The 24,729-nt window shown below is 55.6% G+C and overlaps 1 protein-coding gene across 4 annotated transcripts; it reads right to left on the reverse strand.

Annotated features, from left to right (window-relative positions):
- Window positions 1-5: 5 nt before the first annotated feature.
- Window positions 6-18,072, reverse strand: SUN2 (Sad1 and UNC84 domain containing 2). 4 transcript variants are annotated; one of them, XM_020896441.2, is made up of 18 exons: window positions 17,915-18,072; window positions 14,195-14,360; window positions 13,153-13,340; window positions 12,632-12,769; window positions 11,828-11,923; window positions 11,380-11,473; window positions 10,347-10,417; window positions 8,459-8,586; window positions 6,604-6,861; window positions 6,069-6,146; window positions 5,566-5,609; window positions 4,845-5,010; window positions 4,255-4,476; window positions 3,839-3,923; window positions 3,314-3,429; window positions 3,024-3,191; window positions 2,586-2,678; window positions 6-1,661 (listed from the first exon to the last, which is right to left on the reverse strand). In XM_020896441.2, exons 2-18 carry the CDS (start codon window positions 14,320-14,322, stop codon window positions 1,548-1,550), a joined length of 2,187 nt encoding a protein of 728 aa, XP_020752100.2. In that variant the 5' UTR covers window positions 14,323-14,360; window positions 17,915-18,072; the 3' UTR covers window positions 6-1,547. The 4 variants fall into 4 exon arrangements, with proteins under 4 accessions (XP_020752100.2, XP_070309436.1, XP_020752101.2 ...); XM_070453335.1 differs by having other exon boundaries at window positions 17,840-18,072; XM_020896442.2 differs by having other exon boundaries at window positions 17,836-17,920.
- Window positions 18,073-24,729: the final 6,657 nt, after the last annotated feature.

The following is a 24,729-nucleotide window of genomic DNA, read 5'->3' on the forward strand; positions in this document are numbered from 1 at the left end:
CTCCATTAACCCTGGGCATAATTTATTTTTTGCATAGGCATAAATTAGGATCTGGAGATTAAAAAAATTAAGAACCAACAGTGCAGCATTGTGACAGGAGAGCACAAACAAAACCCGGCGGCCTGGCGGCAGGGGCCGGCGCTGGGGTGGCCTGGCGGCAGGGGCCGGCGCTGGGCAGCACAGGGGGCCTGTGGGGCCTCGCCTTGTTCCAGCCCCAACCTCGAGGAGCTCTTCCAAGGGCACCCCCCTTTGCAGTAGCCCTTCCTGCACCCTCCCCACAGGCCGGAGTGAACTGCAGAGCAAGAACCCAGTCAGTGCCCCAGGCCCCTCTCGGCAGCCAGGTTACAAGGGACTGAATTTACCCAAGGCCCCACAGAACGGGGCTAGACATCAAGCCCTTAGCTTCTCAGTTAAAAAAACAAGACCTTGAAACATATTTACACAATAGAGCAGGGCCTGCCGGGTCCAAAAGCTCCCACCTCAGCACCCCCTCCTTAACCACCCCCCCACCCCCACCCGTGACTGCTCCCCATAGAAAATGAGTCAGAATAGAAACAATGAAGCAAGAGCTGAATGAGCCCCAGGGATGGCTTAGGATCAGGGGCCTGATGGGGTGGGGCAGGGCCGACAGTCTGCACCCCACCCCACCCCGGTGACACCCTGGATGTCACTCTCATCGTGTCACTGGGCCACCACGAGAGCCCAGGGAGCTCCGTGAACACTGCTGGCTGCCCCCAGAAGACAGGTCTGCACACCTACACCCTGGGGGAACGTGGCAAGCTTGCTCTGGGGAACAGGTGGGCCCGAGCCGGAGAGGGGAGCAGAGCGGGCCCTGGGCCCAGCGTCAAGAGAGAGAAGACAACTGCTGTCCCCAGCAGAGGGGCTCCTGTAGGCTCCCAGGAGCCAGGCCCTCCAGGGTACAAGAGGCCCTGGCCCACCCTGACCCAGGTCCAGCAGTGTGCAGAAGCCCTTCAGGAATGCTGTGAGCCTCGGCTGATGGCACTGGTGTCTGGAGGGGCCCAGCCACCCTCTCCGAGGAGCTTCGTGCCTGGGGACCAGTCCCGACCTGCACCCTGAGCACCCCCCTCGCCGAGGGAGGGGGCATGGCCCAGCTGCCCCAGGCCCTAGCCTGTCTCACCCACAGCTTTGGCACCTGCTTCATCTGCGCAGCTCCCGAGGTGTCAGTCCCTCCACACGGGCCAGGGGCAGGCAGGTCTGGTCCACTTTTGCTGGACCACGGGCATCACCCCGCTCTCCCCGCCTCAGTTCCCCATGACATGCTACATATATACACCCTTCCAAGAGGGAGAAGACGCCCAGTGCTTGGCACGTGGAGAGCAAAGAAGGAAGAGAGAGAAGGGGGCCTGCTGACCACTCGAGCCGCCCGTTGCACAGGAAAAGCCCGCGTGTTCTTTCATCTCCACTGCGCCAGGGCTCCTTTCTTGCTTCTGGAAGTCAGTGCGCTTCAAGCGTGTGCGGGGAGTCGGGGAGGTGCTGTGCACCTAACCCCAGAGAGGGGGCATGGCCGGCAGCAGCACAGAGAAGGCCTAGTGGGCAGGCTCCCCGTGCACCCTGAAGCGGTAGATGCAGGTGTACTCGGGGTGGCCCCAGTTAGTCAGGATGCGCAGCTCCACCACCTGGTATGTGGCCATTTTAGGATCCTGCAGAGAAAAGGAGGGGCTAAGAATTCAGACTGGAGGGGAGACGGCCACACCCAGGGCCAGATACCCCCTCCCTCAGGCCTCTGCAGAGAAACCAGACTTCAAAAATCCCGTCTTCAGGCCCTGGAAGAGTTTCCAGCTGGTGGGCCAAGAAGCCCCAGAGGCTTCCGAGGTCCTATAGGGGCTGGGAACACACGTGAAGGCTGCATGAGGCACCCACGGCCACAGAAATACGACGTTACAACTGAACACGAGCACAATGCATCCTGAACTGGGAAAAACTCCCAGGGGCTCCTTTTGACCATGAGCAGGACCACCTTTGAGGAAAGTCTGATACATGCTGATGTTGAAAAAGGATTCCTTCACCATGAATTAAGCAGAGTGTGTTTTTGTTTTTTTTTTTTGTCAAGTTCCCATCAAGCCTCTGTACGCTCGTTTTCGGCTGAGAGCTGAAATTCTCTGGCCTGGCAGCCAGGCCTGCCTCTCTTCCCGCCTTGGTCCCTCCTCCACCTCACCCAGTTTCCACACTTGGACTCCTCTGGGGTGGCTCTCAGGTCACCTGGGCTGGAGACTGGGAAGCTGTTTCTGACAAGGGCCTAGGAGACCGATGCCCACTCAGGTTGAGGCAAGAGGCCCCTCTCTGGGGCCCAGCCAGGCTGTGCCGTGTGACACCCTGCCAGGCCACAGCCTCACTCAAGACACCTGCCCTCACAGGTTCCCCAACACCATCCCTGGAAGGGCCCCGCCCCACGCCACTCGGACAGTTTTCTCTGTTTCGTATCTCAAGCTGTGGGTGGGCTGGGCTGTGGCTTCTCACTTGGGACCCCCAGTGCCTGGCACAGGGTAAGTACTCAGAAAACACCTGATGAATGGATGGGAAAGTAAGTATGCCACACCTCTGTGAGCAGACCCGGAGTTCCATACCTGAAAATAAAACGTCTGAATGGGCTCCCCGTCCTGGTCGTAGGTGAACTGGCCAAGGAGCGTCCCTTCCTGCTGCAGGTCCTCGTCGAACCCCTGAGGATGGAGGGAGGCCCCTGCCCTTAGCCACGGGCCCCCAGGGAGGAAGGCCTTCCCTCCTGGCTCCCCCTGGTCCCCTGCCATCTGGCAGGGCAGGGGCTGGCCTCCTTGGGGACTACAGGGGTCCTGCGCTCTGGACGCAGGGCTGCTGTGTGATCTGTGACAAGTCGCTTAACATCTTAGGCCTCCCGCTTTTTTCCTCTGTGGCCTGAGGCAGCTGACACCGAAGTGCCATTTCCCACCTTGGCACTGTCTTCCACATCTATGCCCTGCCCCCCAGCTGAAGAAGGACCCCAGCTATATCCTCAATAGAGACCCCCAGCTCCCAGGAGGGATACTCACAAAGATGGCAAAGTCCTTGGGGGCACTGGAGATGGTGCTGTTGGGCGACAAGGATTTGGGCACGTGCTCTAAGGTGACAGCACTGGGGCGGATGCGGGCAGAAAGGCGAACCACAGCAAAGCCCTGGGGCCCCTGGAAGGCCCAGCAGTTGCCCGGGTGCACATCTGGCTGGAGGGGAAAAAGACAGGTCAGCGTGCAGCAGGTGGCGAAGACAGCCTGCCCTGAGCGCAGCTCTTTATGACCCAGGGTGGGACAGCCACGGAGGTGACACGGGGTGCTCAGGGCCCCACCTGGAGAATGACTCGGGGAGACTGGGAGTGGTACCACAGGGGGATGCCGAAGAGGCTGAGGAGGGCCGTCTTGGTCTCGTAGGTCTCCGAACATCGAGTGCTGATGACACTGGCCCCTGAGACCAGAAAGAGAAGCAGGCTGGGTGCTGGGGGCCGGCGCCCGGGCGCCAAGGGTGGGCGCTGGGGGCGGGGTGCCGGGGGCTGGACACTAGCAGGGGAGAGAGACCCCGGCAGTGGGCTCCTTAGCTTGCCAGCCAAGGGAACCTGCCTGTTCCCTCAGGACAGGTCTTTCCATCTGACCCAGACCACAGAGCAGCAGTAAGCATCAGCCCGCCCTGGTGAAGGATTACCCTCAGTATATCCTGCCCTCTCCCACAGTTGCTCGCCTTTGTGATGAGTTCTGGGTTCTGATTTCTGCTGACTTCAAGCCCTGCTTGCTTAGCACCACGGCTGCCCCAGCACATGCCAGGGGGCCTGCAGTGTGGGGCAAGGGGGGCCCAGCTAAGGGAGGCAAGCTAGACACACCTCCCGACTCCAGAGCGTAGTCCACCATCCCGATGCGGTCCTCGCTGTAGCGCTTCAGAGCCTGGTTTACGATACGGTGCACCTGCTAAAACACAGGCGCCCAGAGCAGCTGAGATGGGGAAGCCAACTCGTCCACCTCTGTGCCCCACTCTGAGGGGCCAGGGACCCGCAGACAGCCCTCTGCTGCCTGCGCCACCCTGATGTCCAGACACGTGTGGTACTTCCCCAGGCGTACCCCTGCCCCCTCACACCAGCCCCAAAGCAAACATCGGAGGCTCCTGCATGTCACTTAGGTCCTGGAACCTGCCAGGGAGCTGGCGGGGTGGGACCGTGCAGTTCTATGGCTCCCAGGAGGAGAGCAGTGTGTGTGGGGGGTAGATCAGTCATTGTGGGGGGTCCAGGAACAGAGTCCTCACCTCCTCGGTCACCCCAATCACACCTTCCCTCTGCAGCGTCAGCCCCAGGCTGGCCACGGCCTCCCTCGCCGACTTGCCCTGCATCTCGGCCATGTGGGCGAGGATCTTGCTCTCCAGCTCCCGCAGCTGCGCTTCCATCTCCTCTCGCTGAATGAGCCCAGTGTGGGTTCCCCCACCTCGAAGAAGGAACTGACTGACCCAGGCAGGGAGCTGAGACTCCACCTAGGGACCAAAACGGTCTCACTCTGGGAGGCTCACTGGGAAGGTGGAAGCTTCCACCAGGGCCCAGCCGGACTGGAGTGGGGGGTTGGGGGCAGCGCCTGGCTTGGGTCAAGAGGCCAGGCAGTGAGTACAGGCCCCTCTGTACTCATTCCAGCGAGGGGAGGGCTGGCACGTGCCTGCCTGCTCAGGCCACAGCGGGGAAAGAGGAACAACCCTCCGTATTATCAGTGAGAAAACAGGAAGAACTTCCATCAAAGAAAGCCAGCATCTGTGCCCAGAGCAGGGGCAGGAGGCACTCTGCCTCGCAGGCTCCCAGGACCGGTGCAGAGGAGGGGTATTCCCGGGGAACCCAGAGGGTTCCAACTCACGTCATCCCGCACGGCCTGGAGCTGCTGGGGCAACAGCCCCACCTGGTCCTCCACCGAGCTCTGCTTCAGGGTCAGGGCTGCCAGCTCCTGCCGCAGCCCTGCCAGCTGACCCTCCAGCCGCCCCAGCTCCTTCATGGCGTTCTCCTTGAAGGACTCCTGGGTCATCCTACTCCCAAACAGAAGAATAAGCTGTGGGTCTCCAGTGAGGGGTAAGGCTATGCTGAGGCAAACGAGAGGATCCCCTAGTTGGCACCTGACATACATGAGTGCAAGGCCTGCTTTCGGAGGTTCTAAACTGAGGCTGTAGAACAGCTCTGGTGCCTACGCTTGGCCTGCATATCCCAAGGAGCTAGTTATTATTCTGCTTCGCTCCTAAGCCCAGATCCAGAATTCGCTGCCTCAGCTCTCACATCCTCCACCAGTACTGTCATCTGGGGCACAGAAAGGCAGCCAGCACAAGGCTGCACAGGAAAGATGGTGCATCTATAAATGAACCCAGGAATTCTGATTTTCCGGCAGTACCCACGATCCCCTACCCCAACCGCCACTGCCCCTCGAGGATAGGCTCTGAGCAGATGGTCCTGAGCCAGGTTTCTGCCATCTCCTTCTCAGCCTGGGACACAGAACTCTGCTCTGGGTTTCTGCCCCCTACTCCTGTCTGGAGGTGGGAATGGAGAGGCTGGAGATGAGCAAGCCTAGGACAGACAGCAGCGCCCATTACCTTTGCCACTCTGACTTCAGCTGCTGGAGTCGAGCCTCAGATTCCTATAAGCAGGAAGAAGACACCAATTCAAGGACTGTCAGGCTCACAGCAATCAGTCTCCCAGAGCAGGATCTGTTCCTTTTGGGGTCTCTGCTTAACCACATCCCCACCCCAGGGCCTCCTGGCTGGCTGTTCTAGCAAATGTCAAACTGGCCTCCCAGTTGATGTCCTGATGTGAGTCTCACCCCATAACTATTGCGCTCAGGCACTCAGCCATTCACTCATTCATTCAGCATGTTATACCGGGCACAACAGGCCACTTGAAAGTAGCCCTTCCTATCCTCTGGCACACTCCCAGGGCGTCTTCACAGAGTGTTCCACTCCAGGGGGATTCAGTTCAAGCAGAAGTCAGGAGACTACACATCCTTCTCCCCATTCTATGTCTAAGCAGACCCTCTGGGGTCAAGGTGTTCCAGCCCAAGAAGAGATGATGAACTGGATCAAGCCCCAAGCTCACAAACCTGGGAGGCCTGGACAATCTTCTTGAAAAGGTCTTCTGAGTCCTGCTGATGCTCTGCTCTCAGGGCGACCAGCTCTTCCTATCAGGTATAGGAGAGAGGCTGAGAACGCTACTGAGCCGTGCTCAGAGGGCCACTTAAAACCACTAAGTGGTGTAACTGGAATTCAAACCAGGCCTATTTGATTGCAAACTTCAGCCCTGGCCTTTCTGCTACAGTGCCTTCCTGGAAACATGCAAGACTCCTCTCATCTTAACTGCACACCTGCATGGTTTGTGGCACCCACACGGGCACCGTGTCATGTGCACCACAGCCTCTTGTTCTCAAGACCAGGGACGGGGCAGACAGGAGAGCCTCCATCGCAAAGAGGAGGAAAGTAAGGCTTAGAGAAGGTAACTGCCAAGTGGCACAGCTGTCTGACCCTGACACTGTGGGCTCCCTCATGTCAGGGAGTGCGGGGCCTCGCCCCCTCCACCCCACACACCCAGGGTGTCACCCACACAGAGGGTTGTACGGCCCCTCAGCTCCTGTCGCCCACCTGGATCCGAGCAGCAGTGTCCCTGCGGAGGTCTTCCTTCAGGGCAGCCTCGCGGCGGCTCACCAACCCCTCCAGGAGCACCAGAGTGTCCTCGTGGCTCAGGCCGCCGCCTCCGCCTCCCTGCCCGCCAGCCCCCTGCTGCAGCTCCAGGCGCTCCAGCCGCATGGCCTCCTTCTGCCAGCTGGATGAGAACTCAGCAGCAAGAGTGTCCAGGCGCCGCTCCAGCGAGTGTACCTGGGACAGAATGCGCTGCTCGGCCTGGAAGGGTGGGGAGGGGGGAAAGCCACAGAGGTGAGGGACTCGTGACAACAGAGCTTCCTAAAAAGAAATGGAAGGGAGTCCCAGGAACACACAGCCTGCCAGCTCGATTAAAAGGCAGGAGCCTACTGGGAACAGAGGTTGGGCTTCTAACTTTCAAAAATTCTATTTTTAAACTAGGCGGTATTTGCATGACTCAAAAAGCAAGTAGCAAAGTCAAGGTCCTAACCTCTGCTCCATTCACCCAGGGCCCTCACCACCAACCCTTCATAGGCAACTATTTTTTAAACGCAGATGAAAATAAATATAAAGATAGGTTCATCCTTTACTTCCCCCATTTTACAGAAAAGCTGGCCCTGAAACTGAATTGTCTTTACTAGTGATTAAAAAAAAGTTAAAGGTGCCACAACACATTATTTTGTGAAATAATAACATCACGGTCAGTAAAGTACTATCCACTAAAATAAATGGTTAAAAATGCGATGCCAAGTTAAATTCAGCAGGATGCAAGCAAAGTTCACATAACAGTAATTAGAGGACAAAGAGTTTTACATCTTCATCACAGAGCCCAGGACCTGTACACACACACTGCTGTTGTCTGTGCATGCATCACCCCTCCCACCCTTGACCCCAGGCCTCTTGAGGGCATGGTCTGGACCCGATCCATCTTTAGCCTCTGACAGGATCCAAAAAATGACCACTATCCTGCCCTCCTCCTCACACCTGTACCCTCTGCAATGTGGCTTCCCAGGTGCTCCCATGAGAGGTGGAGTCTCTTTCCCTCTCCTTGAATCTGGCCAACAGAATGTGGCAGAAGTGAATCTAGTCCTTGAAGTCTGGCCTGACTCCACCCTCCTGGAACCCTGTCCAGTTGCTGTGAGAGCAAGCCCAGGCTAGCTAGCCGGACATTGAAGGTACAGCCCGGCCAGGCCAGGCCTAGACCAGGTGCCCCTGCTGACCCACCAGTCCGCTGTGGATGCTCTAGTCGAGGGGGCCTAGCCAAGATCAGCTGTCCTTTCTCAGACCAGAAAAGCTACCCAGAGGACCTGCGGATTCACGAGCTAGTCCAATGCTGGCACTTTTCTTTTTGGCCACACTGTGCCGCTTGCGGGATCTTAATTCCCTGGCCAAGGATCAATACCATGTCCCTTGCAGTGGAAGAGCGGAGTCTTAACCACTGAACCGCTGCAGGTGACCCTCCAGTACTGGTAATCTTAAGGCCCTGATTTTGGTAGTAGTAGGTAACGGACCAGGATGTTACCTGACACCCAGAAGGTACTCAGTAAATATTTGTGATACTGTATTAAAAAGGAAGAAAGCAGACAATTTGTCTGATTTCTTTTCCTTTTGTTTTCTGTGCTTCTTAGGATGGAAACTAACTTTAGGACAGGTCTGAGTCACATTTAAGTGCAGGCAGAACTTCCTCCCCAGCCCCTGCACCACGAACAGTAGAGACAGGAAGGTGTCCTGGGAGACAGGCAGCATCTTTTCGGCTAGGAGTGTGTGAGGAGGGAGGGCAAGGAATGCAATGGCAAATGCAGGCCGACGGTGGGCGGTGGGGGGGGTGGGGGCGGTGCTGCGACCCTAAGACGCTCACCTGGAAGTGTGGGGATGAGTCTCTGGACTCCCACACCTCACGCTGCCCACTGCTCCCTTTCGAGGCCCACCAGGAGACCACAGTGGGGTGGAGCGTCTGCAGCCCGAAGGGGTAGAAGTACCAGGCTCCTGCACACAGAGGAGAGGGTAGTTACCGGGGTCGGGGCCCAGCGAGGAGGCACACGGCAGCTGTGCTCATCACTAGCCTGTCTCACTCATGGGAGCCTTGCTCCTGCCGAGGTAGGAGAGATGGAGGTTCCCCCACTGAGGCAGCAACCTGCACCTGATGATCACAGACTATAAGCATTTCACATCCCCTCAGGAATCCTAATCTTTCCATAGACGGCAAGGCTTGCAGGAAATCGCTGGAAGCTGAGGACTGTCCAGGGATGGAACCCAGAGGCCCTGAAGGTGCTTCTCAGGCTGTACGGCAGAATCACCCAGGGAGCTTCTCCAACAGCGTCTGGCCCCACCTGCCAGGGAGTGAGCTCGCTGGCCTGGGCAGATCCCTCTGCAATGAGTTTTAAAAGCTCCCCAAGTGACTCCAATGGGTGGCCATAGTTGCGCCATCACTGGAACAGAATCCACCCGCTCAGAGAGGCTGCCTGTGGCCCCAGAACAGAGCACTCAGCTGCCACACAAAGACGTATTGCTTTCGGGGCCACCTGTATTTACTCCTGAGCTACGCACGTGCATGTGTGGGCATGTACATGTGTGCGTGGCAGTGACAGCACCTGGAGAAGTCACACTGGCTGCGGGGTCTCCAGCCTGGTATGATGCCACACTTGCCACACGATTGTTGGCCTCGAGCAGGTGCAACGGGAAGTACGTGACCATCGGGCTTTAAGTCAGACCCTCCGGCCAGGCCTTCGCTCACTGCCCTCCCTGAGCTGGCCACTCCACCCCTCGGCCTTTCAGACTTTCTGTGTGCATCTCCTCGTGAGGCTGTGATGACCTTGTCTCCGCCAACCCCGTGTGGGGATGGTGAAACAGATAGCACGAGGGAATGTGCTTCCCAAACATAATGCTATAGGATCACAAAGTCATTGTTATTGTTTTAAGAGTGATACCCAGTTTCCACTGAATAGGAACACGCTGTTCTTATAACAGCAAGGGAATCAACACTTGGAAAGATGTCCTACTTTGGTATGAATTAAAGAAATACAACTTCAGTAGATGCTAAAAAACCAACTCTAAAAAAATAATAATAATAAAGCATGGTCTTTAGTTATAAACTGGTAACTTTGAGCCTGGGGGCCACAGGGGACGCTCATAAGAAAGTGTAACGATTATAACTGTAAAAAAATGTGAAAGTTCAATGATAGAGATCAGCACAAGGTGGAGCATCTTGCAAACGAAACGTAATTTAGTATCTTGGTGCAAAAAAGTGCTCTTACTTCTCTTTCCTACTTCATGGTTTTGATCTTAAAGACAGCTGAAGCCTTGATGGAGTAAGAATTCACTCACCCACACTACGTCCTGATTTGGAACGGAAGGAAAATGACTGCTAATAACAGTGTCAGAGTCCCTGTCTTTTACCCCAGCACTCCTGTAACAGGGCATCTTCTGGCCCCATGGCCTCCAAGCATGCTCTAGACATGCCAGGCCGTCCCACAGAGCCACCAAACCAACGACCAGATCGGCAGGCTGGGGCATTGCCCCTTCCACCTGCTGATCACCAGAGGGCCCAGGAGAGCCAGACAGGATGTTGCCCAGGCTTGATCCAACCCCGCCTTGTCTTTGCGCTTACTGTAGCTTTTCAGTATCCCTCCAGTTTTCAGATTTCTGCTCAGCGCCACCCTCGGTGCAGACTCTGCCTGCCCCTCTGGCTCACCAGCCCCGTCTCCACAAGGAGAGTCCTCCCTTCCCGGTGACAGTGGACAGCTCACCATAGGTCAGGCCAGTCAGAAGCAGCAGCAGCAAGAGGAACCACAGGAACGTCTTCAGGGATGAGAAGCGTCTGGACCACAGGAGGGGAGAGAGGGCAGGCGGAGGGGTCAAGAGGCCTCTAGGGCCTCTGGGTGCCCTTAGGGAGGCCCTAGAGTGCTGAGCTACAGTCGGTGGGGGGATACCCTCAAGCCTTGCATCTTGCCAGGGCCAGACTGGCTGCTGAGAGCTTTCCCTGCAGAGCTGGGAGTGATGGGGACAATTCTGACTCTGAATTATACTGATGTTATTAAAAATAAATCCTGGGGTCCTTAAATAACCTAAAACTCTTATACACAGAGATCTGCAAAGCAAGCAAATATAGAAGAAAAGAAAAGTTAACTCCTTAGACAGTATTTCTTTTAGAAAAATGAGGAGCCTTTTTTGGTGACATGAATTCACCCTTGCTCCTCTTTTCAGCATATTTGGCTGCCCACTCCAACCAGGTTTAGGGCCAGAGGGACCCCGCTAACCTCCTGGTTCAGTCTTCCTTCCTCTGCCCAAGGGCCAGCTCCCAAAATCTGGCTCTGCTGGGTAAGGGACTTGGGGAACAGACCCACAGCATCCTCAGGCCACACCCGTTCATGGCTTCTGAACACAACATGGAAACACTGGGGGCCAAGGACACCACGCCCTTGATGCTGGGAAATACCACTTGCCAGCTAGAGCCTAAGGCCTGGCCGTGGGAGTAAGGCCAAGCTTGTCTGAGACTCCGAAGTGGCTGGGCTGGTGTTCAGCAGGAAGCACCCGAGAAGAAACAAGAACCTGTGTTCCGGAATGCCCCCTGACGAGCTATTAATTCAAGGGGCAAAGCCTGACCCTGCGTCCCACCCTCTGTCAGGCAGAGCCGAGCTTTGGGCATCCATTCCATGCTCTCTAATACAAGCAGCAAATACTGGGGAAAACCCTTCAGAGAAACGATTGCGTACAGGTTTAGATGCTTTACTGGCCACCCCCCTGCCCAGGACCTTCTGATTCCTTGTCAATTTCGCTCACCTGGTTAAAACGAAGACGTCAAGGAGGGAGGCGGCTGTGGTCAGGCGGTACCAGGTGGTGCCGATCCACCAGTAGAGGAGCCCGAAGAGCCGGCCTGGAAAAGGGCCCGTGGAGCCCAAGTGCCACCCTGAACCATTGACTCGCGGGTCTTTACCTGAGGTCCTCCTGCCCCGACCCCAACCCTGATGGCCAGTGCACCTCTGTGCTGTCCCATGCCTCCCAGTCCCCATCGTCCCACCCGCCTGCCCCTGCTGCCAACGCCCTCCATCCCACTTCCAAGCAAGGGTGCTCCTGTGGCTCCCGGCTCCCAGCGATTATTCTGGAACAAGCTTTTCCCGGTGGCACTACAGTCTCCGTAACAGAGTTGGATGCCCAACCGCAGAAAGATGGGCGAAAGTAACTGCCGGAGAAAACAGAAACGATCGTGCACAGAGCAGTGTGCACCCACCTGGAGAGGTGACCACCATCCAGAGAAAAGAGCCCGCCCGGGAGACAGCATTCCGCAGCTGTGACCCTGAGCCCCTGTGGTCTGTCTCCGAGTAGCCTGTGGGGTGGCGGGGGTCAGGGGGGAGAGAGAACAGCTCAGTTGTCTTCATGCTTTCATTTTAACATTTTTACTTTTTTTTTTTTTTTTTGGCTGCACCACGCGGCCTGTGGGATCTTAACTTCCCCAACCAGGGGTGGAACCCACATCCACTGCAGTGGAAGCACAGAGTCCTAACCACTGTCCTCCCTCATAAGAGCCCTGGAATATGGAAGACCGCCACTGTCTGCTCCTCTAGCCTGTGAGCTGAGACGGTATGTCAGTCTCCTTCATGTCCCCAGTGACTCAGGCTGGCAGGAGACAGGTCAGGAAACGCCGTTGGAGTGACATGCTCGGTTCCCAACGTTTTATTTCCCTCGAACTTCTGTCTGCTTCCCTCTGCTTACCAGCAGTCCCTCAAACCACTCAGAACTGGACTAAGGAATCAGCACCTCCTGTGTGTGAAGGCTCACGCTTAACATTTGCTGGAAACATCAGAACAAGGGGACTGGTCACAGGCTGCTCAGGGCTTGGTGGGGCCTGGCCATCACAGCCCGGCATGTCCAGGACCACCCCTAGCCTGGCTCGGGTACCACGGTGGCCCAGCAGCAATGCCCAGCTGGACACGGGTGCTCTCCTAAGCTGTCAGGGCATCCTCCCCAGCTTCCCAGCAGCCCGGGAACCTGGCGGAGTGTCTTCCCGAGCCTGGGGAAAGGGGACGTTGCCTACCTACGTAGTCATCCTCAGAGGAGTAGCCCGAGGAGGACCCAAGGAAGTCCTCGGAGAGCTTGTTCTCCGGGAGCCCGTTGACCTTGCTGCTGTCGGTGCCACCCGTGCCTCTCCTTCTCCTCACCCGCAGGTCCTCACCTGGGGAGGGAAGAACTCAGGGTTCTCCTGGGGCAGATGCTCCAAGGAGGGAGGCGGTGTTCCTGGGGATACCCTGAGAAGCATCTCTGATGGGCAGATGGAATCTACTCTGAGCCCCTCCCAAGCTCCCTTGAGTCCAAGGAAGGGTGGACTAGGACCCGCCCCCTCTGTCTCCTAAGTCTGGAGCGGACACGTGGCTACTTCATCATCTAAAAGGACCTGGAAGTTCAGACACCTGGCTGCTCTTCCAAGGATTTCCAAAAGTGGGGCGCCTGTCTTCTGGCCCAGCAGTGGTTAGGAAACCTTCTGCGGGGGGTGGCGGATTTTGAACCATAAATCTCCAGAGGAAGCCAAGGCCTCGGAGGAGGGTTGCGGATACTCACTCCAGTAGGGGTCGTCGAGGAGGGCGTTCCTGGTGAGGGAGGCGGCGATGGACGCGGCCCGAGGGCTGCCGATGTAGGACTCCCTGACCACGGACTCGCTGTAGTAGGAGGTGTGCGTGTCCGAGGAGGGGCCCAGCTGCGGCGCTGGGGAGAGGCGCTTGGAGCTGCTGGATTTCCTCTTCACGGTCCTGTGGGAGGTCAGCCGGCAGGGGAGAGGCGGGAGCAGGCAGGTGAGCCGGCCTGGAACGCTCTGCCCTCCTACGGTGAGTGGCGTGGGGAGGTGGGGGGCGGGTGGGTAGCCGTGTTGCTAGGCAACTAACAACCCCCCTCTGCTGACTGTCTGCCAGGCAAAGCAGGTACTTTCTGTGCTCCCATTATCTCTAAATCTCACAAGCAGTTAGGTAAGATCAGTGAGGGAGTCGGGATTCAAATCCAGGTCTCGAACTTCAAAGCCCCAGTGTTCTTTCATGCTTCCTGATGGATTAGTCGTTTCTGCCACCCACTGAAAACCCAGACAAAGCCGACCTGGCCTCGGAGAGCTACTCAAAGCCTCCGGGGGCTGTTATCCCGGCCTTACGCCTGCCAGGGGGCAGGATGCGATGGGGGGATGCCTGCCTTAGCTCACATCCCTGGTGCGCTTGGACTTGTTCATGTCCTCAGCTGCTTTGCTGGCCTTGCTGAGGCCCTACAGACGGACAGACGGTGAGGCAGGCAGCTGTGGGTCTGGCACAGCCATCCACAGCAGAAGGGGTTCCTGTGAGCCCAGCACTCAGTTTTGGGGTTTCCGGCCTGGCTTATGCTTGAAACTGCCTCTCCCCACTTCCTGTTCTCTGAATATGAGACAGCCCAGCTTAGACAGAAGAAACAGCGCTGGGCTCTGGCATCCTCGGAGGTGTGGCTGTCCCCTTGACCGGACATGGGCAAGGTCTGGTCTCTGCCCACGGAAGTCACAACGGGAAGAGGCAGCACGGTGAACCACCCAAGACATTGGCTCGGTGGGTTGGGGGACCCACATGGGCTGGGGGTGGTGGGGAGCCCCTACCTGAGAGGACTGTCCTTAAACAGGGTGCTCTGACTCCCCATCACCGAGCTCCCTCCGCTGCTGCTGCTGCCGCCATCATCATCACCCTGGGAGGAGTAGCGCGTGAGGCGCTGGCTTCGTCGAGACATGATGAGGTGGGTGGGGGGACCCTTCCCCTGAAGGGAGTCTGGGGAGAGAAAGGAGGCCAGGTGAGGCTCGGGGCTGCTTTTAGCCCCTCCCCGAGGCCGGGGCGGGGGGCAGGGAGGAGAGACAAGACACAGCCTCCCAGTGAACACACACCCCTGTGCATTCAACCAAAGAGCCTGAGATGTGGGCAAGACCGGGCGTTGATTAAGCATCCCGGCCCCACCCACCTGCAGCCTTCTGCACTCGGCCAGCCTCTTTCAAAGCAGGTACACAGGATTTCCAGACTTCCAAATTATTGGATGCTGAGGTCCGAGACCCAGAACTGGGGCTTCTGCAACCTCTGACACCAGGCGGAGCCTGTGGCACCTGCTAAATAAACAGGCTACAGGCGCTAAACAAACGCCGCTCATCACTGCTGCCCTGCACAGACTTTCCAGTCCAGCTGTCTTACTGGGCTGCCCAGTCCCTAGAGCTGTGCCCATTCTTGTTCTAGCTTGCTTCCCTTAAGTGGGACGTGCATTCCTTTCTTTGTAGCTGTATTCATTGATTCAGAGCCCCAGTCAAACTCTGACTCCAGAAAACCTTTCCACAGTAACCCCCGCCTACATTCTGCTGGAGCCTGGGTGCCTAGCCCATTAGTGATTACTGGCCTGTAACATCAGTGCCTCTTGATATGATGCTGATGGTGGTGATAAAATACTTTGTTAAATGCCTCCTGGGTACGGGGGTCCTGACATATTCATTTCTGATCCTTATGATCAAGGGAGGTATCACCACTCCCACTGTACAGGGGGGAACCTGGGAATACTGAGAGGATCAGTAACCTGCCCATAGATCAATAACCCCGGCTGTAAGTGACAGTGGCAGAGTGTGCACTGCGCTGGGGCCTGGGTCTTTCAACTGCACCAAGAAGTTTTCAAGTTGTTTCAGAAAGGTGTTGTTGTGTCCCCAACTAGAGTCTTTTTTAGCCTCCGTTATGTTCAAAGGGCTTCCCTGATAGCTCAGTTGGTAAAGAATCCGCTTGCAGCGCAGAAGACCCCAGTTCAATTTCTGAGTCAGGAAGATCCGCTGGAGAAGGGATAGGCTACCCACTCCGGTATTCTTGGGCTTCCCCGCCTGCAATGCAGACCTGGGTTTGATCCCTGGGTTGGGAAGATCCCCTGGAGAAGGGAAAGGCTACCCACTCCAGTGTTCTGGCCTGGAGAATTCCATGGACTGTATAGTCCATGCGGTTGCAAAGAGTCCAACAGGACTAAGCGACTTAAAAAAAAAAATTATGTTCAGAACAGACTGTGGACAGAGTTGTTACATTACAAATATTGGTTAACAAACTAACAAAATAGGTAGGTGGAGCAGCTGTGTAAGATTACTGTCAGCCTCTACCAGCCAGACCAGCCACCACAGCGGGTGGAAACCAAGGCTCTGGGACAAGGCCAAGGTGAAAAGACCTGGCAAAAGGCCGCATTCTACAACACAGGGGGAGTAATAAACCTTTCAGCTCTAGAAACCCCAATTCAGAATCTCTGATAACCAGTGTGAGCACTCTAAACATGGTGCCTTTGTTACAAAGTGTTACAAAGTGTTACAAAGTCACTGATATACTTTGACCCTAGTAGTATTTGTGACTTGTTATCACTTCTAATATTCCTGGTTGATACTTTTTTTTAAGCTGTGCTCCATCTTTGTTGCTGTGGCTGCATGGGCTTCTCATTGCAGTCACTTCGCTTGTTGCAGAGCGCTGGGTCTATAGTGGTGCATGGGCTTAGCTGCCCTGTGGCATGTGGAATCTTCTGGATCAGGGATAGAACCCATGTCTCCTGCCTTGGCAGGTGGATGCTTCACCACTGAGCCACCATGGAAGGCCCTCCTGGTTGATACTTAAATTACTACTTCTCTGGGTTGCGCTGTGGCCATAGGCTCTAACACATCCCAGCTCACACCATGGAAACCAGGAGATCTGGCTGGTTTAGCTGGAGAATTCTACAAAGTTCTCTTTCAGAATATAAGCAGTCTCGTGTCTTGGGACTTACTGGTGTCCTCACGGGTAGGATGCTCACCTGGCATCGTCCCTGGTTTAAGCCGAGGTTGGTAAAGCGACCGACTGGTAGTAGCCACAGCAGGAAGTTGGCCTGGGTCCTGTTCTATATTCAACTCCTTATAAGGTAATTCTACCCCCACTACTACCCTCCCTACCTGGAAGCTCCAGAAGCCCACACAGGCACAGGCTCCTCCTCTTAACCCTGCCCTGATAAAGTTGATGAAGCTTTTGCCCTGGGGCAGGAACATAGCAAAGTGTTTACACAGAACTCAGGCTGCTGTTGGCAAGAATATAAAGAAATATGTAGATGGAGGGGTGTGTGTGTGTGTGTGTGTGTGTCTGTCTGTCTGTCTGTCTGTCTATCTGTCTGTCTGTCCGTCTGTTGGGGCTGGGGGAGGGGTTGCTGAAAACCAACAGCAGTGCACACCCTCCTAGAGGGGTGTCTTCCTCCTAGGGTTCTGCTATCACAAAACAGTTTATGATACCTGCCAACACAAAACTGAGTCTGGGTTTCACAAAAAAGGCCAAAGCTCTGTCCTCCAAAACAAAACAAGAGGTGAGCCTCTAGGAGCTCAAATCTTTTGCATATCAGAATCAACACCGCCCCCAGCAACACACACACAGTTAAGACACCCTCAAATAAAACATCCCGCCCCACTTTTGAGCTGACCACATCCTTTTTTCAACTCCACCTTTCCCTCCCTCCTCACAAACTTAGGGAATGCGGTGTGAAAATGTCAGGCGGAGGACCCGCCTGACATTTTCACACCGCATTCCCTCGTGGGACCAGCAAACCGCTCCAGGTGCTAACTCTTCTCTCTTCAGGCCCTACTGGCTGAAACTACAGGAGATTTTTCTTTCTCTCTCTCTCTTTTTTTTTTTTTACCAGCCACGCGCCTGTCCCTTCCTCTCTGCTCTAAGTAACACTCCCTCCCCCTATTTGTTTGCTTTTTTTTTTTTTTTTTTTTTAGAACTGAACAAAATGGGCCTCCTCCCTATTCCCAGAGTTCTGACAGGCGGCGGCAGAAGCAGAGAACTGCCAGTCCCTGGAAACTGCCGAACTGGCACGAAAACCCAGGCACCGGCCTGGGCCGGTTTGGACAGCCGGGTCTCCGCTCCCCTCCTCCCGGGGAGGTTCGGCCCGGGGAAGTCCCGCCCGGAGACAAGCGCCCTTTGGATGACCAGTGGGGCGGCCAGTCCCGGAGGCGGGGGCTCGGCGGCGGCGGCGATGAGTCAAGCCGGCCTTGGCGCTTGGCCCTTCTCGACTGGCCCAGGGGGGTGCTCCGGGCGGGGCTGGAGCCTGGCCCAGCTTGGCTGGAGAGGAAGAACCAGGCCTGGGCAGCTCGGTTCTGGCCGGTGCGGCCTGACGATGACCCCGGGGTCAGGTCGACCCGGGACCCGCAGGGAAGGGGGCGAGGCCGGCCCATCACCCTCTCCCGGCGCGCCCGCCCGCCAGAGGCCCACGGCCGGCTGTTACCTGCCTCCGCCGCTGCTCTGTACAAGGCCGGGGGCTTCCGAGGCCCGCCGCGCCGCCCGGGCGCGCCACCCCCCCTTACCGCGTCGGAATCCGGGGAGAGGCGGTCGGCGCGGGGACCCGGGGCGCGCGCGGAGAGGCGGCAGGCGGGCTGGCAGGCGGACAATGCGGCCCGCGCTGAACTGCGCTGCGCGAGTGGGGCCGAACGGCGCGCGCGTGGCCGAGTGTGTGTGTGTGCGCCTGTCAGTCAACGCTGACAGGCCGCAACCCATTGGCCAGGCTCCGCCCGCGTCACCGCCCACTGCCACCGCCCATTGGGCGGTATGAACACAAAGGCCCCCGGCTCGCCCCGCCCGCCGCGTGGGCCCAGTGGGCGGGGCAGGACCAGACCAGAATCCGCGCGTGGGAGGCGCGGGTGAGGGGGATGGGGTCCCTCCCTGCTGGGTACTCGGCTGAAGCCGGCCTGACTGCGCACTTGACTCTGGGTCTGGTGGCTGAAAACACCTGAGACCTCTCCTAGCGCCGCTTCGCACGCCTCACCCCACTCGCGATCTTCTGGGTCCCAGTGCTTCGCAAGCTGACTCGATAGGGCCGGGGTGCCAGCACCTTAAAGGCATTGAGGAGGGCACGAGGAAGTGGGGAGCAAGGGACACTGACGACCCCTGATGGCCTAGGGCCCACCTGGAGGGGTAGCACGTAGTTAGCCCTTAGGGGACCGCTCCCTCCCCTAAACAAAAAGATTGTTGGAGGCATATGCATAATTGTTCTCTTAGGTATCACACTTAAAAAAAAAAAACACCACATCTGGAAACAGGTTCTTAGAGTTTATAAATGATTTGCTTAAAGTTACACAGCTTGAAAAAGGCAAAATTGAGATTAGAAGATGCTCTGAAATTTCATGGCAGCTTTTTTTTTTTCCATTTTAAGGAGGACACTTGCCTCAGTTGGTGCTGAGAAGGCAAGACTGGCTATTTATTCCTATGCCTTACTCAGATCTGCTTGTGGAATAAGCACTTGATAGATACTGAGTGAATAATAAATACACTGCCTGACTCCAACGGTCCAGGGCCCTGGTTCCCCACGGGCCAGCCCTACAGGCACAGAAAAGGCCCCACTTGGGAAAAGTGCTTCCTGTGCTAAGAGAAGGTGAAATGGTGTTATTTCACTTTTAAAGTGCCAAGAGGAAGAGACTCAAAATGACGAAATCCAGACAGGAAGATGCTGGGGGCAGAGGACTGAGGAAGTGTGAAGCCCTTGTGCTCAGCTGGCTCCAGGTAAAGATGAGCACCCCCGGCCCATCCCTAGGTCTCCATTGCCCCACCTGGAAAAGTGTCACCTGCGCTAACAGCCCATTGAAGACCACAGTGCTTGCTTCTGGGGTTATGACTTTGAGCTTCCTGAAGACAAGGGCTGGCTCCGATCTGAGTATCTGGTGAACGTGGGATGAGTTGAGAATTCAAATCAGATTTAGAGTCAGCATCCAAGTACGAGAGGAGGCCCTCTCTAGACATTTTATCCTCCCCAAGGTGCTTAACTCCTCCATTCTATCCTAGCCAGTTCCAGTGGCGTTCCCATATCCTGCCGCCTCCATTGTACACCCTGCTTCACTTCTCTCCAGGGATCCTGGCAGAAGGACCCCCTTCCCAGGATATGCTGGTTTGTAAAGTGAGAGGCCATGTGCTTTCCACTGGCCACAGGAGAGGGCCATGCCCACAGGCTGGCTAGAAGCAGCCCTGACTAAACTATGTTGACTCTATGGGCCTGTAGTAGGTGAACCATGGGCCCCGAAGATATTAGGTTCTAATCTTTAGCTCCTGTGAATGTTACCGCACATGGATAGTCTTTGCAGATGCAATTAAATGGAAGGATTTTGAGATGGGGAGATTATCCTGGATTATCAAGGTGAATCCTAAATGTAATCACCAGTGTCCTTTGAAGAGAGAGGCAGAGGAGAAGAGGAGAGGGCGGTGCAGCCACAGAAGCAGAAATTGGAGTGTGTGGCTATAAGACAAGGAATGCTGGCAGACACCAGATGCTGGGAGAAGCCAGGGATGGAATCACTCCTTGAGCCTCCAATGGGAACAAGGCCCTACTGATCATGACTTTGGTCCTGTGATTTTTTTAAAAATTAATTTATTTATTTGGCTGAGCCAGGCCTTAGTTGCTGCACTCAGGATCTCGACCTTCATTGTGACAGGTGGATCTTTAGTTGCAGCGTGCAAACTGTTAGTTGCAGCATATGCGATCTATTAATATTTCCCTGACCACGGATCGAACCCAGGCCCGCTGCTTGGGGAGCACGAAGTCTTAGCCACTGTGGTCCAGTAATTTTGATTTTGGACTTCCGGTTTTCTCAACTATGAGAGGACAAGTCGCTATTGCTTTAAGTCACCGAATTTGTGGTCATTTGTTACGGCAGAAACAGGAACCTAATAAGGGCCCCTGGAAAACCCCTGGGCTTGTCACTCAAGGCTCCCATGGTTGTGCCAGGCTCCTCCCTCGGTCCTGACCGTTCTCTCTGATGGGATCTGTTCAGACTTGGGCAGTCACACACAGCCCTGTCTCCCCGTTTCTGCTGCCCCTCCCTCTCTGCCCTCTTCTCCCTCAGCAACGCTCGGCCCTTCCAGACTCCCCTCTCTGTCTGGCTGCCACTCATTTGTCCAGTCTTCTCCCAGCTCCCTTCTCTCTTTTTCACAGCTCTCTTCTTGTTCCTCCTTTCTCTATCATCATTTCACAAACAGTGGCACGGTGGAAGTGGCCAGCTTTGCCCCAGCTGGAACAGGTTCTTGGTAGCTGACAAATGTGGCTTCTGCCATGGGGCCACGTGGTGGCTTTCTCCATTGCCGGCCACTTCCCCTTCATTGGCCCCTTCCTTCATTAAAAAAAAAAAATTAAATTATATTTTACAGCCACATGGGTAGAAAGATGACTGTAATCTAGATTTGATGCATTAGTAAGTATTCATTATTATTATACTCGATTTTTCTTCTGATTTTAAAAGAAATGAAAACATTTCTGGGGGCCCCTAAAGGACCCTGTGTCCTGGGTGCTGAGCCCGCTCTGCTTCATGAGGAAGTTGGCTCTGTGCTGGAGAGAGAGGCTGAGGAATAGCGCAGTAAGAGGGGCCCAGACCCCCGCCTCTGCCTGCCAGAGGATCCCCTTCTCCAGGATCGAACCTGGGTCTCCTACATTGCAGGCGGATTCTTTACCATCTGAGCTACCAGGGAAACTCTGCATTGGACTGGGCTCTGGCCAAAGGCAGCCCTGGGTCTAGGCTGGGTGCACCGCTTGCCTGCTCTGTGTCTGCTCTGTGAGCCACTTCACCTCTTGTTTGTAAAATGCAAATAACTGTCCTGTCTGTCATGCAACTGGCTGTGTGACCCAGGACAAAACATCAAGGTTCCCTGGCCCCTGTTTCCTCAGGTGTGAGGTCAGGCGAGGAGAGGTGCTACTTCAGCATAAAGGGCTTTTGCCCTGATGGTCTTTGGGAGATGAAGGGAGAAGGGTTGGTCCTGGACTCAGAGTCAAATTGGGCTTCCCCGGTGACTCAGCGGTAAAGAATCCACCTGCAATGCAGGAGACGCAGGAGACTCGGGTTTAATCCCTGAGTCAAGAAGATCCCCTGGAGGAAGAAGTGGCAACCCACTTCAGTATTCTTGCCTGGAGAATCCCATGGACGGAGGGATGGGGTGGGCTTACAGCCCATAGGGTCACAAAGAGTCAGACGCAACTGAGCTTGCTTGCTTGCAAAGTCAAATCAGGTAGCTTTTCTGTGCTTCCAGAGGCCTGGCTTCCCCCTTACACCCCTGCATGACGGCTGGATGAACCCTCACCCTGCCTCTCACTGGACTCCTGACCCTTGTGCCAGGACGGGTCCTGGTAGGCGCTCACACGCTTGTGTCAGATTCACACACTTCAGCCACCTCCCTGCAGCCAAGGCTCCTCCATACCTTCCTCCCGGCCATCCGCGCCCATCAGCTGCCAAGGTGGTGGCGTCTGTCATTTAAGCATCACAGGCAGAGTAGCCTCAGTAGGGGCGGGGGCTGGGCAGGGGACTTTAATGTCAGGCTTGCTGACTGTAGGAACACGTTTGACAACCATCAAGAGATGGTAACCGCAGAGGATCTTGGTGCCCCCTCAGCCCCCCAGGGGCTGTTTCTCTGCCTCCTGGGGATCTGATGTGGGCTCCCTACTCCGCTCCACCCAGTCTGACAACCAGGTTCTGTATTTACAGGATCTTTTATCCAGGGAGCTCAAAGAGCTCCGTCACCAAGTGGCAGGTGCAGTTAAGCCTGTTTTATGGAAGGAGAAGTCCAGTCCAAGAGGGAAAGATAATGGATCCAGGTTACTGGAACCAGCCGGGGCGCCAGGGACAGACTGTTGGTCCCCCGCCGAGAGGGACTCTCCCAGGCATGTTCTAGTGGGTGACTGTGTCTTAGTCATCGCTGTTCCCCCATGCCTATTACAGTGCCCCGCTCCTCATGAATGCCCAATAAACGTGCACCAAGTACCTGCCTGACCGAACCTCCCCAATCTTCAAACAGCTCACTTCCCTGCATGGCCTTCGAAGGCAGCAGCTGCAAGCCCCCTGTGGCCTGGCTTGCAGTCAGAGCTGAACCCTCCACAACCTCGCCCCGGGGCCCCTCGCACTCCCACACCTTTGCTCAGACTGTGCCTGGGCCTGGAATGCCCTTGTTTCTCTGCCTGATGAAATTCTAATCTTTCACAGAGGGCCTCAGAGGTCTCTTGTCTCAAGAAGGCTTGCTTCTCTGCCTCCAAGTTCCCAAGGCAGAAGCATGGATCCCCCACATCCCTCTCTCAGCGTACTTCTCAGGCTGGGTTCTGGAACCAAGATAAGAGTCCCCTATGGTGCTTTATTTTTTTGGGCTCCAAAATCACTGCAGATAGTGATTGCAGCCATGAAAATTAAAAGACGCTTACTCCTTGAAAGGAAAGTTATGACCAACCTAGACAGCATATTAAAAAGCAGAGACTACTTTGTTAACAAAGGTCTGTCTAGTCAAGACTATGTATTTTCCAGTAGTCATGTATGGGTGTGAGAGCTGGACTATAAAGATAGCTGAACACAGAAGAATTGATGCTTTTGAACTGTGGTGTTGGAGAAGACTCTTGAGAGTCCCTTGGACTGCAAGGAGATCCAACCAGTCCATCCTAAAGGAGATCAGTCCTGGGTGTTCATTGGAAGGACAGATGTTGAAGCTGAAACTCCAATACTTTGGCCACCTGGTGCGAAGAGCTGACTCGTTTGAAAAGACCCTGATGTTGGGAAAGATTGAAGGCAGGAGGAGAAGGGGACGACAGAGGATGAGGTGGTTAGATGGCATCACTGACTCAATCCACATGAATTTGGGTAAACTCCAGGAGTTGGTGATGGACAGGGAGGCCTGGCATGCTGCAGTTCATGGGGTTGCAAAGAGTTGGATATGACTGAGCAATTGAACTGAACTGATGGTGCTCAGGGATGCCATGAAGATTGGATGAGCTGGTGCCTGGTGCTCAGTGACTATGAGTTACAGTCATCATTTATCATCCCCCGGTCCCCCTGGCACAGTACCTGGCTAGGGGCTGTGTGGTCTGGAGGAAGGTCAGGGCGGCACTGGGGCCTTCAAGAGCACTGGTCCATGGGTCAGGACTCACGGCTGACATCAGGGGCTTGCCTGATATCTATGTGAGATTGTCCCTCCTGGAAATGACACATCCACCAGCTGCTCCACCTCCCGTGGAACATGGCTGGGCCCATGGTGCAGGCTTGACACTCAGGCTCTCCTGGTGAACAGCTTGGGCCAGTCATGTAGCCTTTCCCAGCCTCCATGTCCTCATCTGTAAAATGGGCATGATAGTAATATGTCTGCCTCACAAATGCTGAGCACAGTGTCCGGCACAGGGCAAGTACTCAGTCAATGTAAACTTCTTTTCTGTTTACAAGCTTGTCTTTATTCACCCAGTGCCTACTGCGAGCCTGCTGGAGGAGGCAATTGATCGAGCATCCCTACAGTGAGGTCCTGGGAGGCACACGGGCCTCTAAGGGCCCCCCATGACCAGGGCCTCAGTACGATGTCATGGTCCACTTCTTCCAAAAAAAAAAAGGATTAAAAATTCTATTTCGTGATTGTGTTGCTATGAAGAAGAATAGAATCCAGGCTGAGTTCTATCCATTTCCCCCACTTCTTTTTTTCTTTAGTTCTTTTTTTTTTCCCCTTAAAATTTTAGTCCCCTGTTCTAATTGATCAAAATAAGCAAAGCATTTCCATGGCCTTGTAAGCATGGTGGGCCCTGACATCATGCCTGTTGTGTGTCAGTGTCTGCCTGTGACCCCTCACCCAGATTTGGGGAGTCAGAGAGGCTGCCAGATTACAGTGACCGGAAGGGCAGGAGGAGTAGCCAGGGGACAGATGGGACAGCAGAGAGGGCACCCAGCTCGTGGGGACATCGCAGGATCGTGTATGCCCACTGCCCGGTCCCTGGACCCTTCACTCTTGTCCCCCGGGCTAACCTGAGATGTCCTAAGCACAGCCCCAGCCAAACCCCCATCACTTGCCCAGCCCCCTCCTCCGCTCCCCAGCCTTAGCTTTCCCACGTGTGCTGAGGGAATGTCATTGCTACCCTTCCCCACTCTCCAAGGCCTGGGGACAAGGGGCTGCACGAGGACTCACGAGGCGGCCAGTCTTTGCCTCTGTTATTGTTGGTGTGGCCGGCATGCCTCTCCTACACAGGACCGACCTCAGAGGAGCCCTCGTCACTCTGCGGCCAGCCTTCAGCAATGCAGCCCACCTGGGGAGGAATGCTCCATCACGGGGCGCTCAGTGTGGTCCCAGAGAGGGTGCAGGGCTGGTGGGCCTGGGTCATGGCTGAGGGCGTTTCAGTCTGGGGGCCCCA

The sequence above is a fragment of the Odocoileus virginianus genome, chromosome 23 (genome assembly GCF_023699985.2).
Source record: "Odocoileus virginianus isolate 20LAN1187 ecotype Illinois chromosome 23, Ovbor_1.2, whole genome shotgun sequence".
Lineage (NCBI taxonomy): Eukaryota > Metazoa > Chordata > Mammalia > Artiodactyla > Cervidae > Odocoileus > Odocoileus virginianus.

Bases quoted from the DNA above. Each gene is read 5' to 3' on its own strand.
- SUN2 (XM_020896441.2), bottom strand. From the start codon at position 14,322: ATGTCTCGACGAAGCCAGCGCCTCACGCGCTACTCCTCCCAGGGTGAT. The intron at 5,011-5,565 runs GTAATGGGCGCT...GTTTGGGAGTAG, and splicing joins CTGAAGTCAGAGTGGCAAAG to GATGACCCAGGAGTCCTTCA. The intron at 4,477-4,844 runs GTGAGTTGGAAC...TTTGGTCCCTAG, and splicing joins TCCAGGCCGTGCGGGATGAC to GTGGAGTCTCAGCTCCCTGC.